Raw genomic sequence first — 21997 nt, forward strand, 5'->3', positions numbered from 1 at the left:
TAAGAATATTTATATGTCTTTAACTTTTGAAGTGTTTTAACATGAAATTCAAATTTTAAAAAGTATTTCAATAACATACTCTATACAAAATAATAATGAGATGATCATTATAATAAAATCCAAAACCAAGAGGCATGAAAAACTACTGATGAATGAGGTTTTTTTTCAGGTTAAATTTGCAATGTACAAATGGGGTGTTTTTGCCTGCAAATGTTGGAAATCATTGGGTACTCCTTGCAGCCAATATGACCACCAAAACTGTATCTGTCCTTGACTCCATGGGTGGAACTAATCAGACACTTATAAACAACTGGAAGTAAGTGTCATATGTAATACCACTAGCTTTTAATGATTGAAAAAAAAAACGTCATTGTACATCTATCAAGAAAATAGAAAATAACATCATTTTATATTTACCATCAACAACATGTATGACTGTACTCTTTTTCTCTAGAAAGTAATTAGCAATGTTACAGAAAGGTAAAAGAATAAAAAAACAATTTTACAGTTATTTCGCAGACATTTAATATCTTTAAGGGGTACAGTTTCTCGTTTTTAAATTAACACAGGAAATATATGGCCATCGGGTCACAGAAAACAGTCGAGTTGGCAAATGCAATATGGATTTCATGCCAATTGGTTTCATCTATCCAGAGAGATGGAAATGCTTGTGGTGCATTTGTGTTGTTGGTAAGAATAAATATTAAAGAAATTGTTATATTTTACATCAATGCAAGATTAAAAAAAGGAATATAGTCCTGTTACTCCATGTCTAGAATGCACTTACGATCTCTACACTCCTGGACTATCTCATAGTAAAATTGGAGGCAACAGAACAGGTAATTTAGTTGTTTGATGTACATCAAAAGAGCCATATAACAGTACTCTGTGGTTGACTGTGTGGCTTTGATGTTGGGCGTGCTCTCTCTGTAGTCTTCAAAGGAAAACATGTCAGGCCTGTGATTGGTGGAGATGTTTTCTGATGAGCTGAAATTTTACTATGAGATAGTTCAGGGGTGTAGAGATCATAAGTGATCAGAACCCCTGGACTGTGACAAATTAATGTAATTTTAAGCTGTCAGCTAGTACTTTTAATACAAGTTTTCTGTAATTCTTCAATATTACTTGGTATATTACACACATGGAGAAAGTCAAACATGACTTGCGTATATATTACAATAAATTACAGTAAAACCCCTCTAACTCGAACCCGGATTCCTCGAATACCCCCTATTTGTCGAACTGGTTGTACGGTCCCGACCGTCTCCCTATATAATCTATGTAACAAAACCCTGTATAGCTCGAACAGCTATTCATCGAAAACCCCTTATTCCCCGAACAGAATTATGTCCCTGTTTCATCAAATACATAGTATTTACCCATGTATTCGTCGAACAGGTGTTCAGCCCTTGAGATTTTTTTTACCTGTGTCACACCTGACTGCACCGTCCGACATGGATAATTGCTCACGATCTTGTGTTTATACAGTTTGCGTGTCGAGCCTTTAGGTAATAAAGGGATTAACGGTGTCATTAGTACCTACCTACACGATTGCAAGTAGTTGTTTGATGCTAACTTTATTTGAATATTTCAGAAAAGGTATTAAGTTATTGATGTTTCTCTCGTAATAATCTTCGCTGTAAATACGAAAATACGGAAGTTGTTGATCCGTGTTAATAGAAAGTATGCATTGTGAAATGACAAAAGAGGCGGAAGATATTGCTGACGTCCGCCTAATTATAATTTTTTTTTTTTTTTAATTTCTTTGTTGGTTTCATTCGACAGGCTAACACAATGTTATTTATCGAAAGATGTAAACGATATCAAACGATATATGCAAAGAATGTTGAAAGAATAGGGTAATAAAAATGTCATTGTCGTGCATTGTTTGTCATAGTTTGAGACCGGACATTTTGACTGTTGATCATGACCAACCTCGGATGAGTCGAATACCCCGTATTCCTCGAACTATTGACCTGGTCCCACCTGCTCGAGTAATAGGGGTTTTACTGTAGTTGTTTTTTTACATGAGCCTTTTTCACTAATGTAATATCTGAAATTCATGTAACATTCTCTTTATTTAACAGAATGCTTTTGTTCTGACTAAGAACTTGCAGCTTGAAGAGGTCAATCATGCTCTTGCCCTGGAAATGAGAGAATTTGTCCGATTCAAGCTGTTAGCATCATCAATGGAACCGCCTTCTCAACGGACAAGATGTGACATGGTTGGGTGCACATCACCTAAACGGGCAACCTGGGTCATGTGCAATGTTTGTGGTAGATGGTCACATTTGCAATGTGTTGGACTAGTTAAGGCGCCAAAGAATGATTACATATGCACAATCTGTGTTGCTCAGTACCAATGAATACTAACTGCAGACATAGAGGTTACACAACACCTTTTCGTCAAGTGGCATAAACATCCTAAATACACGGTCCTCTCACGTGATGACATACTTCAATAGATTGTCACAATAAAAAGATTGTAAACCCAGGCATATTATCTAAATGATCAGTGACAAATTGTGGAATGAGGAAACAGCTGTTTGACACTTATGACTCCAATAAATCATCACAAGTGGAAAGAAGATGGTAGAAATAAATTCATGCATTGAATCATCGACCGCGTCCCAAGTGAAGTAGTAGATGAACTCTATTCTAGAAATGTTAATTTGACCTTTGCTCTAAAGCATTTATGTTATCAAGATAGAAAAGCCTTATTTCCTTTAAATTCAAAATGTATTTTAATACTTATATGAGTATCAGTAGTAATCCTTTGATATGCCTCAGAAAAATATAGGTTATAAAGAACTGTAACAATATAGGAAAACCCCTTCTCGACTTTTGTAGGATATTGATGAAGTAAAAGGCTCAACTTGCAATGCGTATTTACTATAATGAACTTGGTAGTCCTATTATTAAGATTTTTTCTTTTAATTCAAATATTATAATATTGGTTCACAATCTAAAAATCTAATAATTGTATTATACAAACTGCTTATGAAATGTTGTGCCAAATGATTGAGGAAGGCAACTAGCCCATCTAATTGGGATGCCTTTCTGAAATAGAAACCTTTTAGTCTTGGTATAGGTTTTCTCTGGATAAACCTGATGAAAAACAATATACAAATGTATGATAAAGGCACAAATTTTTGACCATGCAAGGCAAAGTCTTTAAACTCATCTATATGTGATCTTTATAGATATTTTGTCGGTGATTTTGGAGTACAATATCATTTAAGCAAATATATACCTACCGAAGGTATTCTTTACTATAGGTACAGTAAGTGGGGTATTTGGCATCCAAAGCATGTGAAAATAAAACTGAATTATTTTTTTAGCTCACCTGGCCCGAAGGGCCGGTGAGCTTATGTCATGGCGCGGCGTCCGTCGTCCGTCGTCCGTCCGTCCCGTCCGTCCGTCCGTCCGTCAACATTTCCTATAAATCGCTACTTGTCCTAGAGTTCTGCATGGATTGTAACCAAATTTGGCCACAAACATCCTTGGGGGAGGGGGAACAGAACTTGTATAAATTTTGGCTCTGACCCCCCAGGGGCAGGAGGGGCGGGGCCCAATAGGGGAAATAGAGGTAAATCCTTTAAATCGCTACTTGTCCTAGAGTTTGGCATGGATTGTAACCAAAATCAGCCACAAACATCCTTGGGGGAAGGGGAACAGAACTTGTATAAATTTTGGCTCTGATCCCCCAGGGGCAGGAGGGGCGGGGCCCAATAGGGGAAATAGAGGTAAATCCTTTAAATCGCTACTAGTCATAGAGTTCTGCATGGATTGGAACCAAATTTGGCCACAAACATCCTTGGGGGAGGGGGAACAGAACTTGTATAAATTTTGGCTCTGACCCCCCAGGGGCAGGAGGGGCGGGGCCCAATAGGGGATATAGAGGTAAATCCTTTAAATTGCTACTAGTCCTAGAGTTTGGCATGGATTGTAACCAAAATCAGCCACAAACATCCTTGGGGGAAGGGGAACAGAACTTGTATAAATTTTGGCTCTGATCCCCCAGGGGCAGGAGGGGCGGGGCCCAATAGGGGAAATAGAGGTAAATCCTTTAAATCGCTACTAGTCATAGAGTCCTGCATGGATTGTAACCAAATTTGGCCACAAACATCCTAGGGGGAAGGGGAACAGAACTTGTATAAATTTTGGCTCTGCCCCCCGGGGGCAGGAGGGGCGGAGCCCAATAGGGGAAATAGAGGTAAATCCTTTAAATCGCTACTTGTCGTAGAGTTCTGAATGAAATGTAACCAAATTTGGCCACAAACATCCTTGGGGGAAGGGGAACAGAACTTGTATAAATTTTGGCTCTGATCCCCCAGGGGCAGGAGGGGCGGGGCCCAATAGGGGAAATAGAGGTAAATCCTTTAAATCGCTACTTGTCCTAGAGTTTGGCATGGAATGTAACCAAAATCAGCCACAAACATCCTTGGGGGAAGGGGAACAGTACTTGTATAAATTTTGGCTCTGATCCCCAGGGGCAGGAGGGGCGGGGCCCAATAGGGGAAATAGAGGTAAATCCTTTAAATCGCTACTTGTCCTAGAGTTTGTGCATGGAATGTAACCAAATTTGGCCACAAACATCCTTGGGGGAAGGGGAACAGAACTTGTATAAATTTTGGCTCTGACCCCCCGGGGGCAGGAGGGGCGGGGCCCAATAGGGGAAATAGAGGTAAATCCTTTAAATCGCTACTTGTCGTAGAGTTCTGAATGAAATGTAACCAAATTTGGCCACAAACATCCTTGGGGGAAGGGGAACAGAACTTGTATAAATTTTGGCTCTGATCCCCCGGGGGCAGGAGGGGCGGGGCCCAATAGGGGAAATAGAGGTAAATCCTTTAAATCGCTACTTGTCCTAGAGTTTGGCATGGAATGTAACCAAAATCAGCCACAAACATCCTTGGGGGAAGGGGAACAGTACTTGTATAAATTTTGGCTCTGATCCCCCAGGGGCAGGAGGGGCGGGGCCCAATAGGGGAAATAGAGGTAAATCCTTTAAATCGCTACTAGTCATAGAGTTGTGAATGGAATGTACCCAAATTTGGCCACAAACATCCTTGGGGGAAGGGGAACAGAACTTGTATAAATTTTGGCTCTGGCCCCCCGGGGGCAGGAGGGGCGGGGCCCAATAGGGGAAATAGAGGTAAATCCTTTAAATCGCTACTTGTCGTAGAGTTCTGAATGAAATGTAACCAAATTTGGCCACAAACATCCTTGGGGGAAGGGGAACAGAACTTGTATAAATTTTGGCTCTGATCCCCCAGGGGCAGGAGGGGCGGGGCCCAATAGGGGAAATAGAGGTAAATCCTTTAAATCGCTACTTGTCCTAGAGTTTGGCATGGAATGTAACCAAAATCAGCCACAAACATCCTTGGGGGAAGGGGAACAGTACTTGTATAAATTTTGGCTCTGACCCCCCAGGGGCAGGAGGGGCGGGGCCCAATAGGGGAAATAGAGGTAAATCCTTTAAATCGCTACTAGTCATAGAGTTGTGAATGGAATGTACCCAAATTTGGCCACAAACATCCTTGGGGGAAGGGGAACAGAACTTGTATAAATTTTGGCTCTGGCCCCCCGGGGGCAGGAGGGGCGGGGCCCAATAGGGGAAATAGAGGTAAATCCTTTAAATCGCTACTTGTCCTAGAGTTTGGCATGGAATGTAACCAAAATCAGCCACAAACATCCTTGGGGGAAGGGGAACAGTACTTGTATAAATTTTGGCTCTGATCCCCCAGGGGCAGGAGGGGCGGGGCCCAATAGGGGAAATAGAGGTAAATCCTTTAAATCGCTACTAGTCATAGAGTTGTGAATGGAATGTACCCAAATTTGGCCACAAACATCCTTGGGGGAAGGGGAACAGAACTTGTATAAATTTTGGCTCTGACCCCCCGGGGGCAGGAGGGGCGGGGCCCAATAGGGGAAATAGAGGTAAATCCTTTAAATCGCTACTAGTCATAGAGTTCTGCAGGGATTGGAACCAAATTTGGCCACAAACATCCTTGGGGGAAGGGGAACAGACTTGTATAAATTTTGGTTCTGGCCCCCCGGGGGCTGGAGGGGCGGAGCCTAATAGGGGAAATAGAGGTAAATCCTTTAAATCGCTACTAGTCACAGAGTTCCGCATGGAATGTAACCAAATTTGGCCAGAGATATCCTTGGGAGAATAAGAATTGAGTATGTATAAATTTTGGCTCTGATCCCCCAGGGGCAGGAGGGGCGGGGCCCAATAGGGGAAATAGAGGTAAATCCTTTAAATCGCTACTAGTCATAGAGTTGTGAATGGAATGTACCCAAATATGGCCACAAACATCCTTGGGGGAAGGGGAACAGAACTTGTATAAATTTTGGCACTGACCCCCCGGGGGCAGGAGGGGCGGGGCCCAATAGGGGAAATAGAGGTAAATCCTTTAAATCGCTACTAGTCATAGAGTTCTGCAGGGATTGGAACCAAATTTGGCCACAAACATCCTTGGGGGAAGGGGAACAGAACTTGTATAAATTTTGGCTCTGGCCCCCCTGGGGGCTGGAGGGGCGGAGCCTAATAGGGGAAATAGAGGTAAATCCTTTAAATCGCTACTAGTCACAGAGTTCCGCATGGAATGTAACCAAATTTGGCCAGAGATATCCTTGGGAGAATAAGAATTGAGTATGTATAAATTTTGGCTCTGGCCCCCCGGGGGCAGGAGGGGCGGGGCCCAATAGGGGAAATAGAGGTAAATTCTTTAAATCGCCACTTGTCATAGAGTTCTGTATGGATTGTAACCAAATTTGGCCACAAACATCCTTCGGAGAAGGGGAACAGAACTTGTATAAGTTTTGGCTCTGGCCCCCCAGGGGCAGGACGGGTGGGGCCCAATAGGGGAAATAGAGGTAAATCCTATAAATTGCTACTTGTCCTAGAGTTTTGCTTGGATTGTGACCAAATTTGGCCACAAACATCCTTGGGGGAAGTGGAACAGAACTTGTATAAATTTTGGCTCTGAACCCCTGGGGGCAGGAGGGGTGGGGCCCAATAGGGGATTTAGAGGTTAATATTAAAATTCCTTCAGAAAAGAAACAATGAACCTGTATTCAGAACATTACTTGGCATTACAAACCAGGTGAGCGATACAGGCCCTCTGGGCCTCTTGTTTTTTTATCGTTTTGTAACTGGATTACAAAATATTAATTTACAACCAAAAATAGTCAAGTGTTTCATTGGCCCAGGAATGCGAGACATTTTTCAGAAACTCGCAAAATTCCACTATGTGGACACTCAAAATGGTCTATTACATTGTATCACTATGAATTTCATATTTCGAGTGAGTAATTGAATGTCATAAGATGAGCAAATTGCCTGGTGTAAATACTGAAATGATGCAAATGCAGCCATACTATCTGAAAGGTTTTTTTTTAAGTCCAATAAATTCATATTTAAATATAATTGTTAGATCAGTTGTTTATCAATCGTAATGATATTTCCATAAAAATGAAAATTACTTTTAAATTAGTGTTGATTGTACATATGTGTATGTTGATTTTGTACAGAATGACACCAGGGACGGGATTATAAAGAGAAAGAGGGGTAGGGGTAGATGACATAACGTGATTTACAGAACAGGATGCGAACCTCTGGCACATCGTGAAAAGTTGTAAGTTCGTAAGTCACTGGCGCGGCTGAAAATGCTCGTAAACTTGGCCTGCTGTACAGCAGACTCTGTCATCGTTCATTATTGTATTTAGGAATTTTGATGAATTAAAAGTACTGGCATCTTTTTTGTAAATTATGAGAGTGTATAATGTTTTTTGTAAATATAAAGTAGTCTCATCATGTATATATCATTGTATTTTATCGTTTCTAAATGTTTAAAAGATCCCGATGCTGTTTCAGTGTTTTCATGACTTTGATTGATATTTATAAACTTTCAAGAATGAAAAAAAATGTTTTGTTTTATTTTTATATCCTTCAATAACAAGCTTTAGTTCTGACAGCTGAAATACAGATGGGGAATCAAAGAAACTAAAATTATCAATGTCCAAAAAGCTAGAGTGGTTTAGTGATTGACAACAGATAAGACCAGAATACAAGGTGTTGGGTGTATATCTGGTTGTATCTGTTGTGGTTTAGTAAATGACAACAGATAGGACCAGAATACAAGGTGTAGAGTGTATATCTGGTTGTACTGTTGTGGTTTAGTAAATGACAACAGATAGGACCAGAATACAAGGTGTAGAGTGTATATCTGGTTGTACTGTTGTGTTTAGTAAATGACAACAGATAAGACCAGAATACAAGGTGTAGAGAGTATATCTGGTTGTATCTGTTGTGGTTAAGTAAATGACAACAGATAAGACCAGCATACAAGGTGTAGAGAGTATATCTGGTTGTATCTGTTGTGGTTTAGTAAACGACAACAGATAGGACCAGCATACAAGGTGTAGAGTGTATATCTGGTTGTATCTGTTGTGGTTTAGTAAACGACAACAGATAGGACTAGCATACAAGGTGTAGAGTGTATATCTGGTTGTATCTGTTGTGGTTTAGTAAATGACAACAGATAGGACCAGCATACAAGGTGTAGAGAGTATATCTGGTTGTATCTGTTGTGGTTTAGTAAACGACAACAGATAGGACCAGCATACAAGGTGTAGAGTGTATATCTGGTTGTATCTGTTGTGGTTTAGTAAATGACAACAGAAAAGACCAGAATACAAGGTGTAGAGTGTATATCTGGTTGTATCTGTTGTTTTGGCTCTGACCCCCCGGGGACAGCGGGGGCGGGGCCCAATAGGGAAATAGAGGTAAATTCTATAAATTGCTACTTGTCCTAGAGTTCTGCATGGATTGTAACCAAATTTGGCCACAAACATCATTGGGGGAAGGGGAACAGAACTTGCATAAATTTTGGCTCTGACCCCCTGGGGGCAGGAGGGGTGGGGCCCAATAGGGAAATAGAGGTAAATCCTATAAATCGCTAATTGTCCTAGAGTTCTGCATGGAATGTAACCAAATTTGACCACAAGCATCATTTGGGGAAGGGGAACAGAATTTGAATAAATTTTGGCTCTGACCCCCCGGGGACAGCAGGGGCGAGGCCCAATAGGGAAATAATGGTAAATCATTTAAATTACTACTAGTCATACAGTTCTGCATGGAATATAACCAAATTTGGCCAGAAACATCCTTGGGGAAGGGGAATAGAGATTGTATCAATTTTGACTCTGATCTCCCGAGGGCAGGAGGGGTGGGGACTGATAGCGGAAATAGAGGTAAATATTTAAATTCCTTTAGAAAAGAAACAATGAACCTGTATTCAAAACATAACTTGGCATTACAAACCAGGTGAGGATACAGGCCCTCTGGGCCTCTTGTTTGTATTCCAGGGGTTACTATCACTGTCATATTATCCACCCCCTGTACAATGTAACATAGTCAAACTGAGTGCAATGATGACAGTGATTAAAGTAACCTCTGGAATATCAAGGATGGATTTCTCACACACATTCAGTGCATACAAAGTTCTTCATGTAGATTTATGAACCATTTTAATCGTTATATATATTTTTTAACTTTCAGAAATGGAGAACATACTGTTTTGGACGTGCCTGCTGCTACTTGTGTATAGAACTGATGTGTGTAAAGCAGACACAGCACACAAACCAAAGGAAGTACTTGTGATAGGTGGAGGGATCTCTGGTTTAGCTGCTGCCAGGAAACTGGTCAACCATCCCTCACAGATGTTTGATGTTACCGTGCTGGAGGCTAGAAAAGAAAGATATGGGGGACGTGTCTGGACAAACAGGAAACTTTTCAAGAAACCTCTCGGTAAATATTGGCAGATCATTTTTTATGGGGATGATATTTTCAAGCATTTGTGGAGGACTCATTAATTACCATGGGGTCAAGAACAATTTGGAGATGTAACTTTGAAGAAATTGGTATATCGCTAATCGTTTTTAGCTTGAAAGCAAAAATTTTTAAAGGCCAAAAAAATATTTGTTACTTCTGTTTCAACTCAAATGAAAATTATCACATTGTTTGATTAACACATGAACTTCATATCTCATGATTCAGAATATGTCCGCAGCATTCAGAGATTTAGGCTATATAACAAGAATGTAAATATTATATATATATATATATATTATTTATTGTGTAATCGTGTTCGTTTTGTGTGTCTTGATAAAGGGGCAGATCGCCGTGAGATCGCCTCGAAAATTTGACATTTTTTTTTGTCCACACGGTTGGAAATACTTCTTTGTCCCATATTATTAATTGATAAAACATTGAAGGAAATAGATCACATATTATTACCAGGTAAAGTGTACACACTCAAGCAAGAAATGCTGATGTGATATTAGGAAATGAAATTTTACTTGATTTAATATGAATGGGGGCCTCAAAATTAGGAAATGAAATTTTACTTGATTTAATATGAATGGGGGCCTCAAAAATGAAGAGAAAAAATGGTTGCCTTAGAGACCACACACACATGGTCATGTACAGAAGTACTGGCAATTTATTGTTAATTTTTTCGTTTATTATGGAATTTTCTGCCAGGGGTGCACATGATGGACAAGGAGCTCGAGTGCACATGATGGACATTAGATTAAAAAACGATTTAAATGCCGTTTTGTCTATAATGCAGTCTTTGTGAATATAATGTTCTTCATACAAGTACTTACTTCCTACATCTACCAGGTTTGGGGGTATGGAGATTCAGAAGAATAATTTTAATGTATTATGTAATATCATTTATGATGTAATTGCGGTAATCATTACATAACATTAATAAACTGGATCTACTATCCCAAACCTGGTCTTTATGTTGGTTTCAGACCCGTGATTAATTGTTAATTTTTTCAGTGTTTCTTTTATCGCAGGTGCAGAGACAGATCTGGGGGCTCTCTGGATCAACTCCAAGGTGAAGGACAATCCGATCCTGGCCATTACCAGGAAAGGCGAGTTAGAAACCAAAGTCTCAGGACCTATACAGCTCCATGTTCCTGAGGCTGACAAGATCTTCAAGGGAGATGAGGCTAACAAAATATTCACTGAAGTTTTCTCGGTGAGATTTGGTTTGTATCGACTGTTGATGGACATATCACCACTGTTTCCATCAGAGAAAGTCTGGAATGTCTTGTCTGTATCCTCTGTTCCCATGGTGACCTAGAATGACCCCCAGAAACCTCTATTTCTATGGAGACACCAAAATTGATGACAAGATCAGAGTTGTGATATAAACATTTCTCACCCAGGACCTATCTTTTTATGGTGATAACTTTTAGTCTCTTTATTACAATGACCTCAGAGTTTTGATATGTCTGACTTTCTTTCTTTACTTTATTGCCCAGATAATGCAGTCAGCAGTAGACAAGGTAAAGGCCACTGGTGTCGACATTCCACTACAGAAAGCTGTCGAGGACGAGATCTCAGGTCACTCATTCCAGGGTGACCGCGCCATCATCACCAGTATTCTACGTAACCATAACGCTGTCTCCAAGCCGGACTACTCCACCGTGCACTTTGATCCAGTGAAACAGTTTGGCTGGAATACAATCGTGGTGGATGGATATGACCAAGTTCTAGACGCGTAAGATCTTCATTAAGATCTTCTCCTCTAATACTTTCTATCTTGATGATTTTCACTCGATAAAGGAGAATTTCTTTCTTATGTTTGTGGAGTCTTTGTTTCTTACAACCACATACTTTGTAAGACCTAAAGTATTGTGTGCAAATATGCATTTGTAAATAGGAGCTTTCAGTGTTAATTTGCCGTATCAAGTTTCAGTTATTCACTAACAGTAATACGTATTACAATATCATATCACATAATACATTTACATTAGATACATGTACTAGTAAGGGAGGAAGGTGGGGAGGAGACAAAGTCAGCTGGAATTAGGTGTGTAAAGTAGTACTATGCATCATTAAACAATTTAGTTAACTCAAATTCCTGAAATTGTTGATTGTTTTATTGGCAGTATTGTATCTGGACTAGGGTGTAATTTGTTGATTGTTTTATTGGCAGTATTTCATCTGGACTAGGCAGTGATTTGTTGATTGTTTTATTTCCAGTATTGTATCTGGACTAGGCAGTGATTTGTTGATTGTTTTATTTCCAGTATTGTATCTGGACTAGGCAGTGATTTGTTGATTGTTTTATTTCCAGTATTGTATCTGGACTAGGCAGTGATTTTAGATTGTTTTATTTCCAGTATTGTATCTGGACTAGGCAGTGATTTGTTGATTGTTTTATTTCCAGTATTGTATCTGGACTAAGGCAGTGATTTTTGTATTGATTGATTTTTATTTCCAGTATTGTATCTGGACTAGGCAGTGATTTGTTGATTGTTTTATTTCCAGTATTGTATCTGGACTAGGCAGTGATTTTAGATTGTTTTATTTCCAGTATTGTATCTGGACTAGGCAGTGATTTTAGATTGTTTTATTTCCAGTATTGTATCTGGACTAGGCAGTGATTTGTTGATTGTTTTATTTCCAGTATTGTATCTGGACTAGGCAGTGATTTTAGATTGTTTTATTTCCAGTATTGTATCTGGACTAGGCAGTGATTTGTTGATTGTTTTATTTCCAGTATTGTATCTGGACTAGGCAGTGATTTTAGATTGTTTTATTTCCAGTATTGTATCTGGACTAGGCAGTGATTTTAGATTGTTTTATTTCCAGTATTGTATCTGGACTAGGCAGTGATTTGTTGATTGTTTTATTTCCAGTATTGTATCTGGACTAGGCAGTGATTTTAGATTGTTTTATTTCCAGTATTGTATCTGGACTAGGCAGTGATTTGTTGATTGTTTTATTTCCAGTATTGTATCTGGACTAGGCAGTGATTTTGTTGATTGTTTTATTTCCAGTATTGTATCTGGACTAGGCAGTGATTTTAGATTGTTTTATTTCCAGTATTGTATCTGGACTAGGCAGTGATTTTAGATTGTTTTATTTCCAGTATTGTATCTGGAACAGGGAGTGATTTGTTGATTGTTTTATTTCCAGTATTGTATCTGGACTAGGCAGTGATTTTAGATTGTTTTATTTCCAGTATTATATCTGGACTAGGCAGTGATTTGTTGATTGTTTTTATTTCCAGTATTGTATCTGGACTAGGCAGTGATTTTAGATTGTTTTATTTCCAGTATTGTATCTGGACTAGGCAGTGATTTTAGATTGTTTTATTTCCAGTATTGTATCTGGACTAGGCAGTGATTTGTTGATTGTTTTATTTCCAGTATTGTATCTGGACTAGGCAGTGATTTTAGATTGTTTTATTTCCAGTATTGTATCTGGACTAGGCAGTGATTTGTTGATTGTTTTATTTCCAGTATTGTATCTGGACTAGGCAGTGATTTGTAGATTGTTTTATTTCCAGTATTGTATCTGGACTAGGCAGTGATTTTAGATTGTTTTATTTCCAGTATTGTATCTGGACTAGGCAGTGATTTTAGATTGTTTTATTTCCAGTATTGTATCTGGACTAGGCAGTGATTTGTTGATTGTTTTATTTCCAGTATTGTATCTGGACTAGGCAGTGATTTTAGATTGTTTTATTTCCAGTATTGTATCTGGACTAGGCAGTGATTTGTAGATTGTTTTATTTCCAGTATTGTATCTGGACTAGGCAGTGATTTGTTGATTGTTTTATTTCCAGTATTGTATCTGGACTAGGCAGTGATTTGTTGATTGTTTTATTTCCAGTATTGTATCTGGACTAGGCAGTGATTTTAGATTGTTTTATTTCCAGTATTGTATCTGGACTAGGCAGTGATTTTAGATTGTTTTATTTCCAGTATTGTATCTGGACTAGGCAGTGATTTTAGATTGTTTTATTTCCAGTATTGTATCTGGACTAGGCAGTGATTTGTTGATTGTTTTATTTCCAGTATTGTATCTGGACTAGGCAGTGATTTGTTGATTGTTTTATTTCCAGTATTGTATCTGGACTAGGCAGTGATTTTAGATTGTTTTATTTCCAGTATTGTATCTGGACTAGGCAGTGATTTTAGATTGTTTTATTTCCAGTATTGTATCTGGACTAGGCAGTGATTTTAGATTGTTTTATTTCCAGTATTGTATCTGGACTAGGCAGTGATTTGTTGATTGTTTTATTTCCAGTATTGTATCTGGACTAGGCAGTGATTTGTTGATTGTTTTATTTCCAGTATTGTATCTGGACTAGGCAGTGATTTTAGATTGTTTTATTTCCAGTATTGTATCTGGACTAGGGAGTGATTTGTTGATTGTTTTATTTCCAGTATTGTATCTGGACTAGGGAGTGATTTTAGATTGTTTTATTTCCAGTATTGTATCTGGAACAGGGAGTGATTTGTAGATTGTTTTATTTCCAGTATTGTATCTGGACTAGGCAGTGATTTTAGATTGTTTTATTTCCAGTATTGTATCTGGAACAGGGAGTGATTTGTTGATTGTTTTATTTCCAGTATTGTATCTGGACCAGGGAGTGATTTGTTGATTGTTTTATTTCCAGTATTGTATCTGGACTAGGAAGTGATTTTAGATTGTTTTATTTCCAGTATTGTATCTGGACTAGGCAGTGATTTGTTGATTGTTTTATTTCCAGTATTGTATCTGGACTAGGAAGTGAGCTACCTCTGTCTATCAGTCTGAATCAAATTGTCAGACAGATCAAAATCGACTCGAAGAAGAAGAAGGTGATTGTACGTACGAAGGACCTAAATCAGGTCAGTGCTGACCTAGTTATCGTGGCCGTCCCCGTAGGTGTTCTGAGAAGTGAGGCTGTACTGTTTGAACCCGTACTTCCTAAGGAGTGGTACAAGGCTGTGAAGGAGCTAGGTAACCATCTACAATGTAGATTTTATAATGTAATTCTTCTGATATGTGATGACTTCTTCATTATATGTGAGCGATTTTTATGGGCGGATCTAAACAACAAATAAATTTTTACAGCATTATATAAACCATGATGTCACTATGACGTGTTGTCAGGATTTGAGACAAAATGGCTGCCTCTGCTGGATTTTCTCAACATATGACGAAAATGGTATACATCTACTTAGTTTATCAAACATTTCTGTGTGCTAAAGTATTCATGAGATTATTGACAAACAAAGACTGTCAAATTTGTTTCATTATGAGGCAGGCAAAATGTGGTTTCTTAATTGCATTTTCATCATTATGAAGACAAATGGGTTACATAGTATTTTACTTTTCTGAATATTATGACTCAAAATAAAAGTGTCTTTTAAAATAATATTTATGACATTGCTTAACTGACCAGTAATGTGATCAAATGTATCATACAACACAGGTGTCTACGATTCACAGAAAGTAATCGTCGGGTTCTCTGAGGCGTTTTGGCCGAGTGACGCCGGCGTGTTTACCATGACAACACCAGAGGGGGAGGAGCCATTCATCCAGACATGGTTCAACATGCAGAATCTGATTGATAGGCCATTTCTGGTTGGTTCGTTATACGATGGAGCAGCTATCAATCTGGAACAGACTCCGATAGAGGAACTCAAAGAACTAGGTAGGCCGTAAAGATTACTGTATTAGGTATTTGCATATTACAGAGTTATCTACCCTTGAAAGTAAGTTTTGATTGTGATACAATGTGTTTATGAACACGTCATATTTTATTTTCAGAGCAAATGGCACAAGTTTTCCTCATGAAATAATGAATTCACAATCGATATACCTATCAGCAAGGGTAGATAACTCTGTAATATGCAAAGAGGTTTTATTGGGACCAAAAAAACAACTGTATTCTTCCAGTACTAACATGATTCATAACTTAACAAAACATTTATATGTATAAAAAATGATTATCTGCTCAATATTAGATCAGTTCAAAATTCAGATTGATTCATGATCAGTGACCTATAGTGTCTGTTGAATATTGTGGACATGACGAGATCAGTAAAGAAAAAAACACAAACGGTTTGATATTTTGTATCAGACAGACAGAATATTTAAGATTAAAGATTTTAAATAAATAAATTTAAAGTTTTTAAAATGTTATTGACAGAGTTGTTGCCCTTTATAATTTTATGTCCATGGGATAAATTAGTTATTGTCTTCTTTCTTACATTTTTAAACTCTACTTCCTATTATTTTCAGTGATAAAAACTTTGGGGAAGTTGTTTGGTGGAGAAGATTTGGTGAGACAGTATAATCTGACAACTATAGTGAGATCACAGTGGACCGGTGACCCCTTCTCTATGGGGTCTGGGGCGTACCCTAGGACAGGTAAGTCACATGGTGAGATCCCAGTGGACCAGTGACCCCTTCTCTATGGGGTCTGGGGCGTACCCTAGGACAGGTAGTCACATGGTGAGATCCCAGTGGACCAGTGACCCCTTCTCTATGGGGTCTGGAGCGTACCCTAGGACAGGTCACATGGTGAGATCCCAGTGGACCAGTGACCCCTTCTCTATGGGGTCTGGGGCGTACCCTAGGACAGGTAGGTCACATGGTGAGATCCCAGTGGACCAGTGACCCCTTCTCTATGGGGTCTGGGGCGTACCCTAGGACAGGTAAGTCACATGGTGAGATCCCAGTGGACCAGTGACCCCTTCTCTATGGGGTCTGGGGCGTACCCTAGGACAGGTAGGTCACATGGTGAGATCCCAGTGGACCAGTGACCCCTTCTCTATGGGGTCTGGGGCGTACCCTAGGACAGGTAGGTCACATGGTGAGATCCCAGTGGACCAGTGACCCCCTTCTCTATGGGGTCTGGGGCGTACCCTAGGACAGGTAGGTCACATGGTGAGATCCCAGTGGACCAGTGACCCCTTCTCTATGGGGTCTGGGGCGTACCCTAGGACAGGTAAGTCACATGGTGAGATCCCAGTGGACCAGTGACCCCTTCTCTATGGGGTCTGGGGCGTACCCTAGGACAGGTAGGTCACATGTGTGAGCTCGCAGTGGACCAGTGACCCCTCTCTCTATGGGGTCTGGGGCGTACCCTAGGATCAGGTAAGTCACATGGTGAGATCCCAGTGGACCAGTGACCCCTTCTCTATAGGGTCTGGGGCGTACCCTAGGACAGGTAGGTCACATGGTGAGATCCCAGTGGACCAGTGACCCCTTCTCTATGGGGTCTGGGGCGTACCCTAGGACAGGTAGGTCACATGGTGAGATCCCAGTGGACCAGTGACCCCTTCTCTATGGGGTCTGGGGCGTACCCTAGGACAGGTAGGTCACATGGTGAGATCCCAGTGGACCAGTGACCCCTTCTCTATGGGGTCTGGGGCGTACCCTAGGACAGGTAGTCACATGGTGAGATCCCAGTGGACCAGTGACCCCTTCTCTATGGGGTCTGGGGCGTACCCTAGGACAAGTCACATGGTGAGATCCCAGTGGACCAGTGACCCCTTCTCTATGGGGTCTGGGGCGTACCCTAGGACAGGTAGGTCACATGGTGAGATCCCAGTGGACCAGTGACCCCTTCTCTATGGGGTCTGGGGCGTACCCTAGGACAGGTAGGTCACATGGTGAGATCCCAGTGGACCAGTGACCCCTTCTCTATGGGGTCTGGGGCGTACCCTAGGACAGGTAGGTCACATGGTGAGATCCCAGTGGACCAGTGACCCCTTCTCTATGGGGTCTGGGGCGTACCCTAGGACAGGTAGGTCACATGGTGAGATCCCAGTGGACCAGTGACCCCTTCTCTATGGGGTCTGGGGCGTACCCTAGGACAGGTAGGTCACATGGTGAGATCCCAGTGGACCAGTGACCCCTTCTCTATGGGGTCTGGGGCGTACCCTAGGACAGGTCACATGGTGAGATCACAGTGGACCAGTGACCCCTTCTCTATGGGGTCTGGGGCGTACCCTAGGACAGGTAAGTCACATGGTGAGATCCCAGTGGACCAGTGACCCCTTCTCTATGGGGTCTGGGGCGTACCCTAGGACAGGTAGGTCACATGGTGAGATCCCAGTGGACCAGTGACCCCTTCTCTATGGGGTCTGGGGCGTACCCTAGGACAGGTAGGTCACATGGTGAGATCACAGTGGACCAGTGACCCCTTCTCTATGGGGTCTGGGGCGTACCCTAGGACAGGTAGGTCACATGGTGAGATCCCAGTGGACCAGTGACCCCTTCTCTATGGGGTCTGGGGCGTACCCTAGGACAGGTAGGTCACATGGTGAGATCCCAGTGGACCAGTGACCCCTTCTCTATGGGGTCTGGGGCGTACCCTAGGACAGGTAGGTCACATGGTGAGATCCCAGTGGACCAGTGACCCCTTCTCTATGGGGTCTGGGGCGTACCCTAGGACAGGTAGGTCACATGGTGAGATCCCAGTGGACCAGTGACCCCTTCTCTATGGGGTCTGGGGCGTACCCTAGGACAGGTAGGTCACATGGTGAGATCCCAGTGGACCAGTGACCCCTTCTCTATGGGGTCTGGGGCGTACCCTAGGACAGGTAGGTCACATGGTGAGATCCCAGTGGACCAGTGACCCCTTCTCTATGGGGTCTGGGGCGTACCCTAGGACAGGTAGGTCACATGGTGAGATCCCAGTGGACCAGTGACCCCTTCTCTATGGGGTCTGGGGCGTACCCTAGGACAGGTAGGTCACATGGTGAGATCCCAGTGGACCAGTGACCCCTTCTCTATGGGGTCTGGGGCATACCCTAGGACAGGTAGGTCACATGGTGAGATCCCAGTGGACCAGTGACCCCTTCTCTATGGGGTCTGGGGCGTACCCTAGGACAGGTAGGTCACATGGTGAGATCCCAGTGGACCAGTGACCCCTTCTCTATGGGGTCTGGGGGCGTACCCTAGGACAGGTAGGTTCACATGGTGAGATCCCAGTGGACCAGTGACCCCTTCTCTATGGGGTCTGGGGCGTACCCTAGGACAGGTAGGTCACATGGTGAGATCCCAGTGGACCAGTGACCCCTTCTCTATGGGGTCTGGGGCGTACCCTAGGACAGGTAGGTCACATGGTGAGATCCCAGTGGACCAGTGACCCCTTCTCTATGGGGTCTGGGGCGTACCCTAGGACAGGTAGGTCACATGGTGAGATCCCAGTGGACCAGTGACCCCTTCTCTATGGGGTCTGGGGCGTACCCTAGGACAGGTAGGTCACATGGTGAGATCCCAGTGGACCAGTGACCCCTTCTCTATGGGGTCTGGGGCGTACCCTAGGACAGGTAGGTCACATGGTGAGATCCCAGTGGACCAGTGACCCCTTCTCTATGGGGCTGGGGCGTACCCTAGGACAGGTAGGTCACATGGTGAGATCCCAGTGGACCAGTGACCCCTTCTCTATGGGGTCTGGGGCGTACCCTAGGACAGGTAGGTCACATGGTGAGATCCCAGTGGACCAGTGACCCCTTCTCTATGGGGTCGGGGGCGTACCCTAGGACAGGTAGGTCACATGGTGAGATCCCAGTGGACCAGTGACCCCTTCTCTATGGGGTCTGGGGCGTACCCTAGGACAGGTAGGTCACATGGTGAGATCCCAGTGGACCAGTGACCCCTTCTCTATGGGGTCTGGGGCGTACCCTAGGACAGGTAGGTCACATGGTGAGATCCCAGTGGACCAGTGACCCCTTCTCTATGGGGTCTGGGGCGTACCCTAGGACAGGTAGGTCACATGGTGAGATCCCAGTGGACCAGTGACCCCTTCTCTATGGGGTCTGGGGCGTACCCTAGGACAGGTAGGTCACATGGTGAGATCCCAGTGGACCAGTGACCCCTTCTCTATGGGGTCTGGGGCGTACCCTAGGACAGGTAGGTCACATGGTGAGATCCCAGTGGACCAGTGACCCCTTCTCTATGGGGTCTGGGGCGTACCCTAGGACAGGTAGGTCACATGGTGAGATCCCAGTGGACCAGTGACCCCTTCTCTATGGGGTCTGGGGCGTACCCTAGGACAGGTAGGTCACATGGTGATATTCCAGTGGAGCGATGCCCCTTCTCTATGGAGTCTGGGGCGTACCCTAGGACAGGTAGGTCACATGGTGAGATCCCAGTGGACCGGTGACCCCTTCTCTATGGGGTCTGGGGCGTACCCTAGGACAGGTCACATGGTGAGATCCCAGTGGACAAGTGACCCCCTTCTCTACTTTCTTTACTTATATTTCTATTTTAAAGTTATATGATAAATAGAATCTTACACTCATGAATTCGTGATAGAAAATTTCGTATAACATTGCCAAGCATGTAAGATCCTCTAGGTTATGCTTAATACATATTAATTTATACTCTGTAACTATTGAAGGTAATGGTGAGGACCTATGGGAAACACTCAGCTCTCCTGTGTGTCCGTACATTTACTTCGCCGGAGATTACACCAGTCTAGACGGAATGGTTGGGGCCCATGGATCGTACAATACCGGGATCAGAGCCGCGGAACAGATACTTAATGGCCGATGTGAGAGGGAGCTCAAACGACAACAGAAGAGAAAAGAGGAAAAGGAAAAAAACAGAAGACAAAAAGGATAAAAAGGATGAACTTTGATAATAAGTGTAACTTTCTATGTAAATAAAATATATTGAGGGAATACCAATTCTGCCGTAAAATGTGTGCATGTGAGGGGGTGGGTGCATTAAGTGTGTTCCATCATGTCCCTTTCACTGATTTGCTATAGAATTGGGGACTTAAATATTTTAATATTTTACAGATATTTCTAATTAGAATACAATTTTGAAAAGCTTAATTCTCCTACCGGTACTTACAAAAAGGTAAAAAAAAAATTATTGACACATTCAATAGTAGTAAGAGAGACATAACACTCGAAATACTTGAACTTTAATCTTTTATGAACAATTTCAATTTTTACCAATTCAGATATTATAAGCATGATTAGATGTTTTTTGTTCTCACTTTCCTGTAGAAGTGGGATATATGTTCCAGTCTGTATGTGTTTGACATAACCTATATAACTTATACTATCAACAGCAGAGCTGTACTTATGTTGACATGTAACTTTATTATAAACAAACCTTTCCACTGTGTGATATGTATAAAGTCCCAGATCAAAAGGAGATGATTTGAGACATGTTTACCATGTGTCTTTATTATGCCTTAAATGTGAGCAGTTTGACTGGAAAACGTGTGCTAAAACATAAGTGCCTGAAAATATTCACCCCTGAAGACACATTTGAGCTGTTCTGATTCAAAAGTTAGAACAGTCCATTATGAATTTTGAGGGATGAATGAGTTAAATATGTCAAAGTTTGACTCTAAGCTAACAAAAGTGCCATATATTACTTTGAATGATCTATTAATGACTCTTTCTTCATTTTTGATTTGTTTTACTATTAAATTACTGATACTGATTATGGTTAACCTTGCTCTTGGTGCTCTAGAATAGTAAGTTGTCCTATTTTGTAACTGTGATGTTCTGACAAAATCAGATAGATATAAAAAGAATGATGTATGAATGATTTACCTGTTAATGCTACAATTATTCTGTTTTTGTTTTTCTTTAACTTCTTGATGAAGATTGATCACAGAAATATTGACCATTGCAGTATGACTTGTATGGTTTCTGTGTTCTGTGAAGATATGTCACCATGGATATTTGTTACTATGGAGATATGTCACCATGGATATCTGTTTCCATGGTGATATGTTACTATCATAACTGAGTATCATCCTCAATATTCCAGGGACTATCACTATCATTATATCCACCCCTAGACAATGTCTTAGCAGAACTGAAGACTATGTTGGTCCTATGATGTACATTAAAATTAAACATAAAAGTCTTTCTAGACCTGTGATTGGTCAGTTTTATTCTCTCCTGACCAATCACAGGCCTAGAGAGATTTAATGTTTTTTTATGTACATCATAGAACCAAACTATCTGACTCGTCTATATTTACACACATAGCCTTCCTTTTTCTATGAAATAGTGCAGGTGAGGTTATAACCTTGGAGTATTGTGGATGAGGAATGTGTTAGTACGGGCATTTTTTACTGTGTAATTTTGTTACGTGGGAAACATGTTACTATAGATATTATTATAGAAATGTGTTGCTATG

At 41.6% G+C, this 21997-nt stretch overlaps 1 protein-coding gene across 8 annotated transcripts; it reads left to right on the forward strand.

Annotated features, from left to right (window-relative positions):
• Positions 1–193: 193 nt before the first annotated feature.
• LOC138313517 (uncharacterized) lies at positions 194–21987 on the forward strand. 8 transcript variants are annotated; one of them, XR_011207223.1, is made up of 10 exons: positions 194–316; positions 570–690; positions 9572–9820; positions 10879–11063; positions 11350–11588; positions 14595–14827; positions 15303–15524; positions 16115–16243; positions 16384–16457; positions 20229–20278. XR_011207223.1 is itself a non-coding variant. In XM_069253910.1 (9 exons), exons 2-9 carry the CDS (start codon positions 621–623, stop codon positions 20450–20452), a joined length of 1551 nt encoding a protein of 516 aa, XP_069110011.1. In that variant the 5' UTR covers positions 194–316; positions 570–620; the 3' UTR covers positions 20453–21987. The 8 variants fall into 8 exon arrangements, 7 of the variants coding, with proteins under 7 accessions (XP_069110011.1, XP_069110018.1, XP_069110016.1 ...); XM_069253910.1 differs by lacking the exon at positions 16384–16457 and having other exon boundaries at positions 20229–21987; XM_069253915.1 differs by lacking the exons at positions 194–316; positions 16384–16457 and adding an exon at positions 7543–7646 and having other exon boundaries at positions 20229–21987.
• Positions 21988–21997: the final 10 nt, after the last annotated feature.

This window comes from Argopecten irradians, unplaced genomic scaffold (genome assembly GCF_041381155.1).
Source record: "Argopecten irradians isolate NY unplaced genomic scaffold, Ai_NY scaffold_0710, whole genome shotgun sequence".
In the NCBI taxonomy this organism is placed as follows: domain Eukaryota; kingdom Metazoa; phylum Mollusca; class Bivalvia; order Pectinida; family Pectinidae; genus Argopecten; species Argopecten irradians.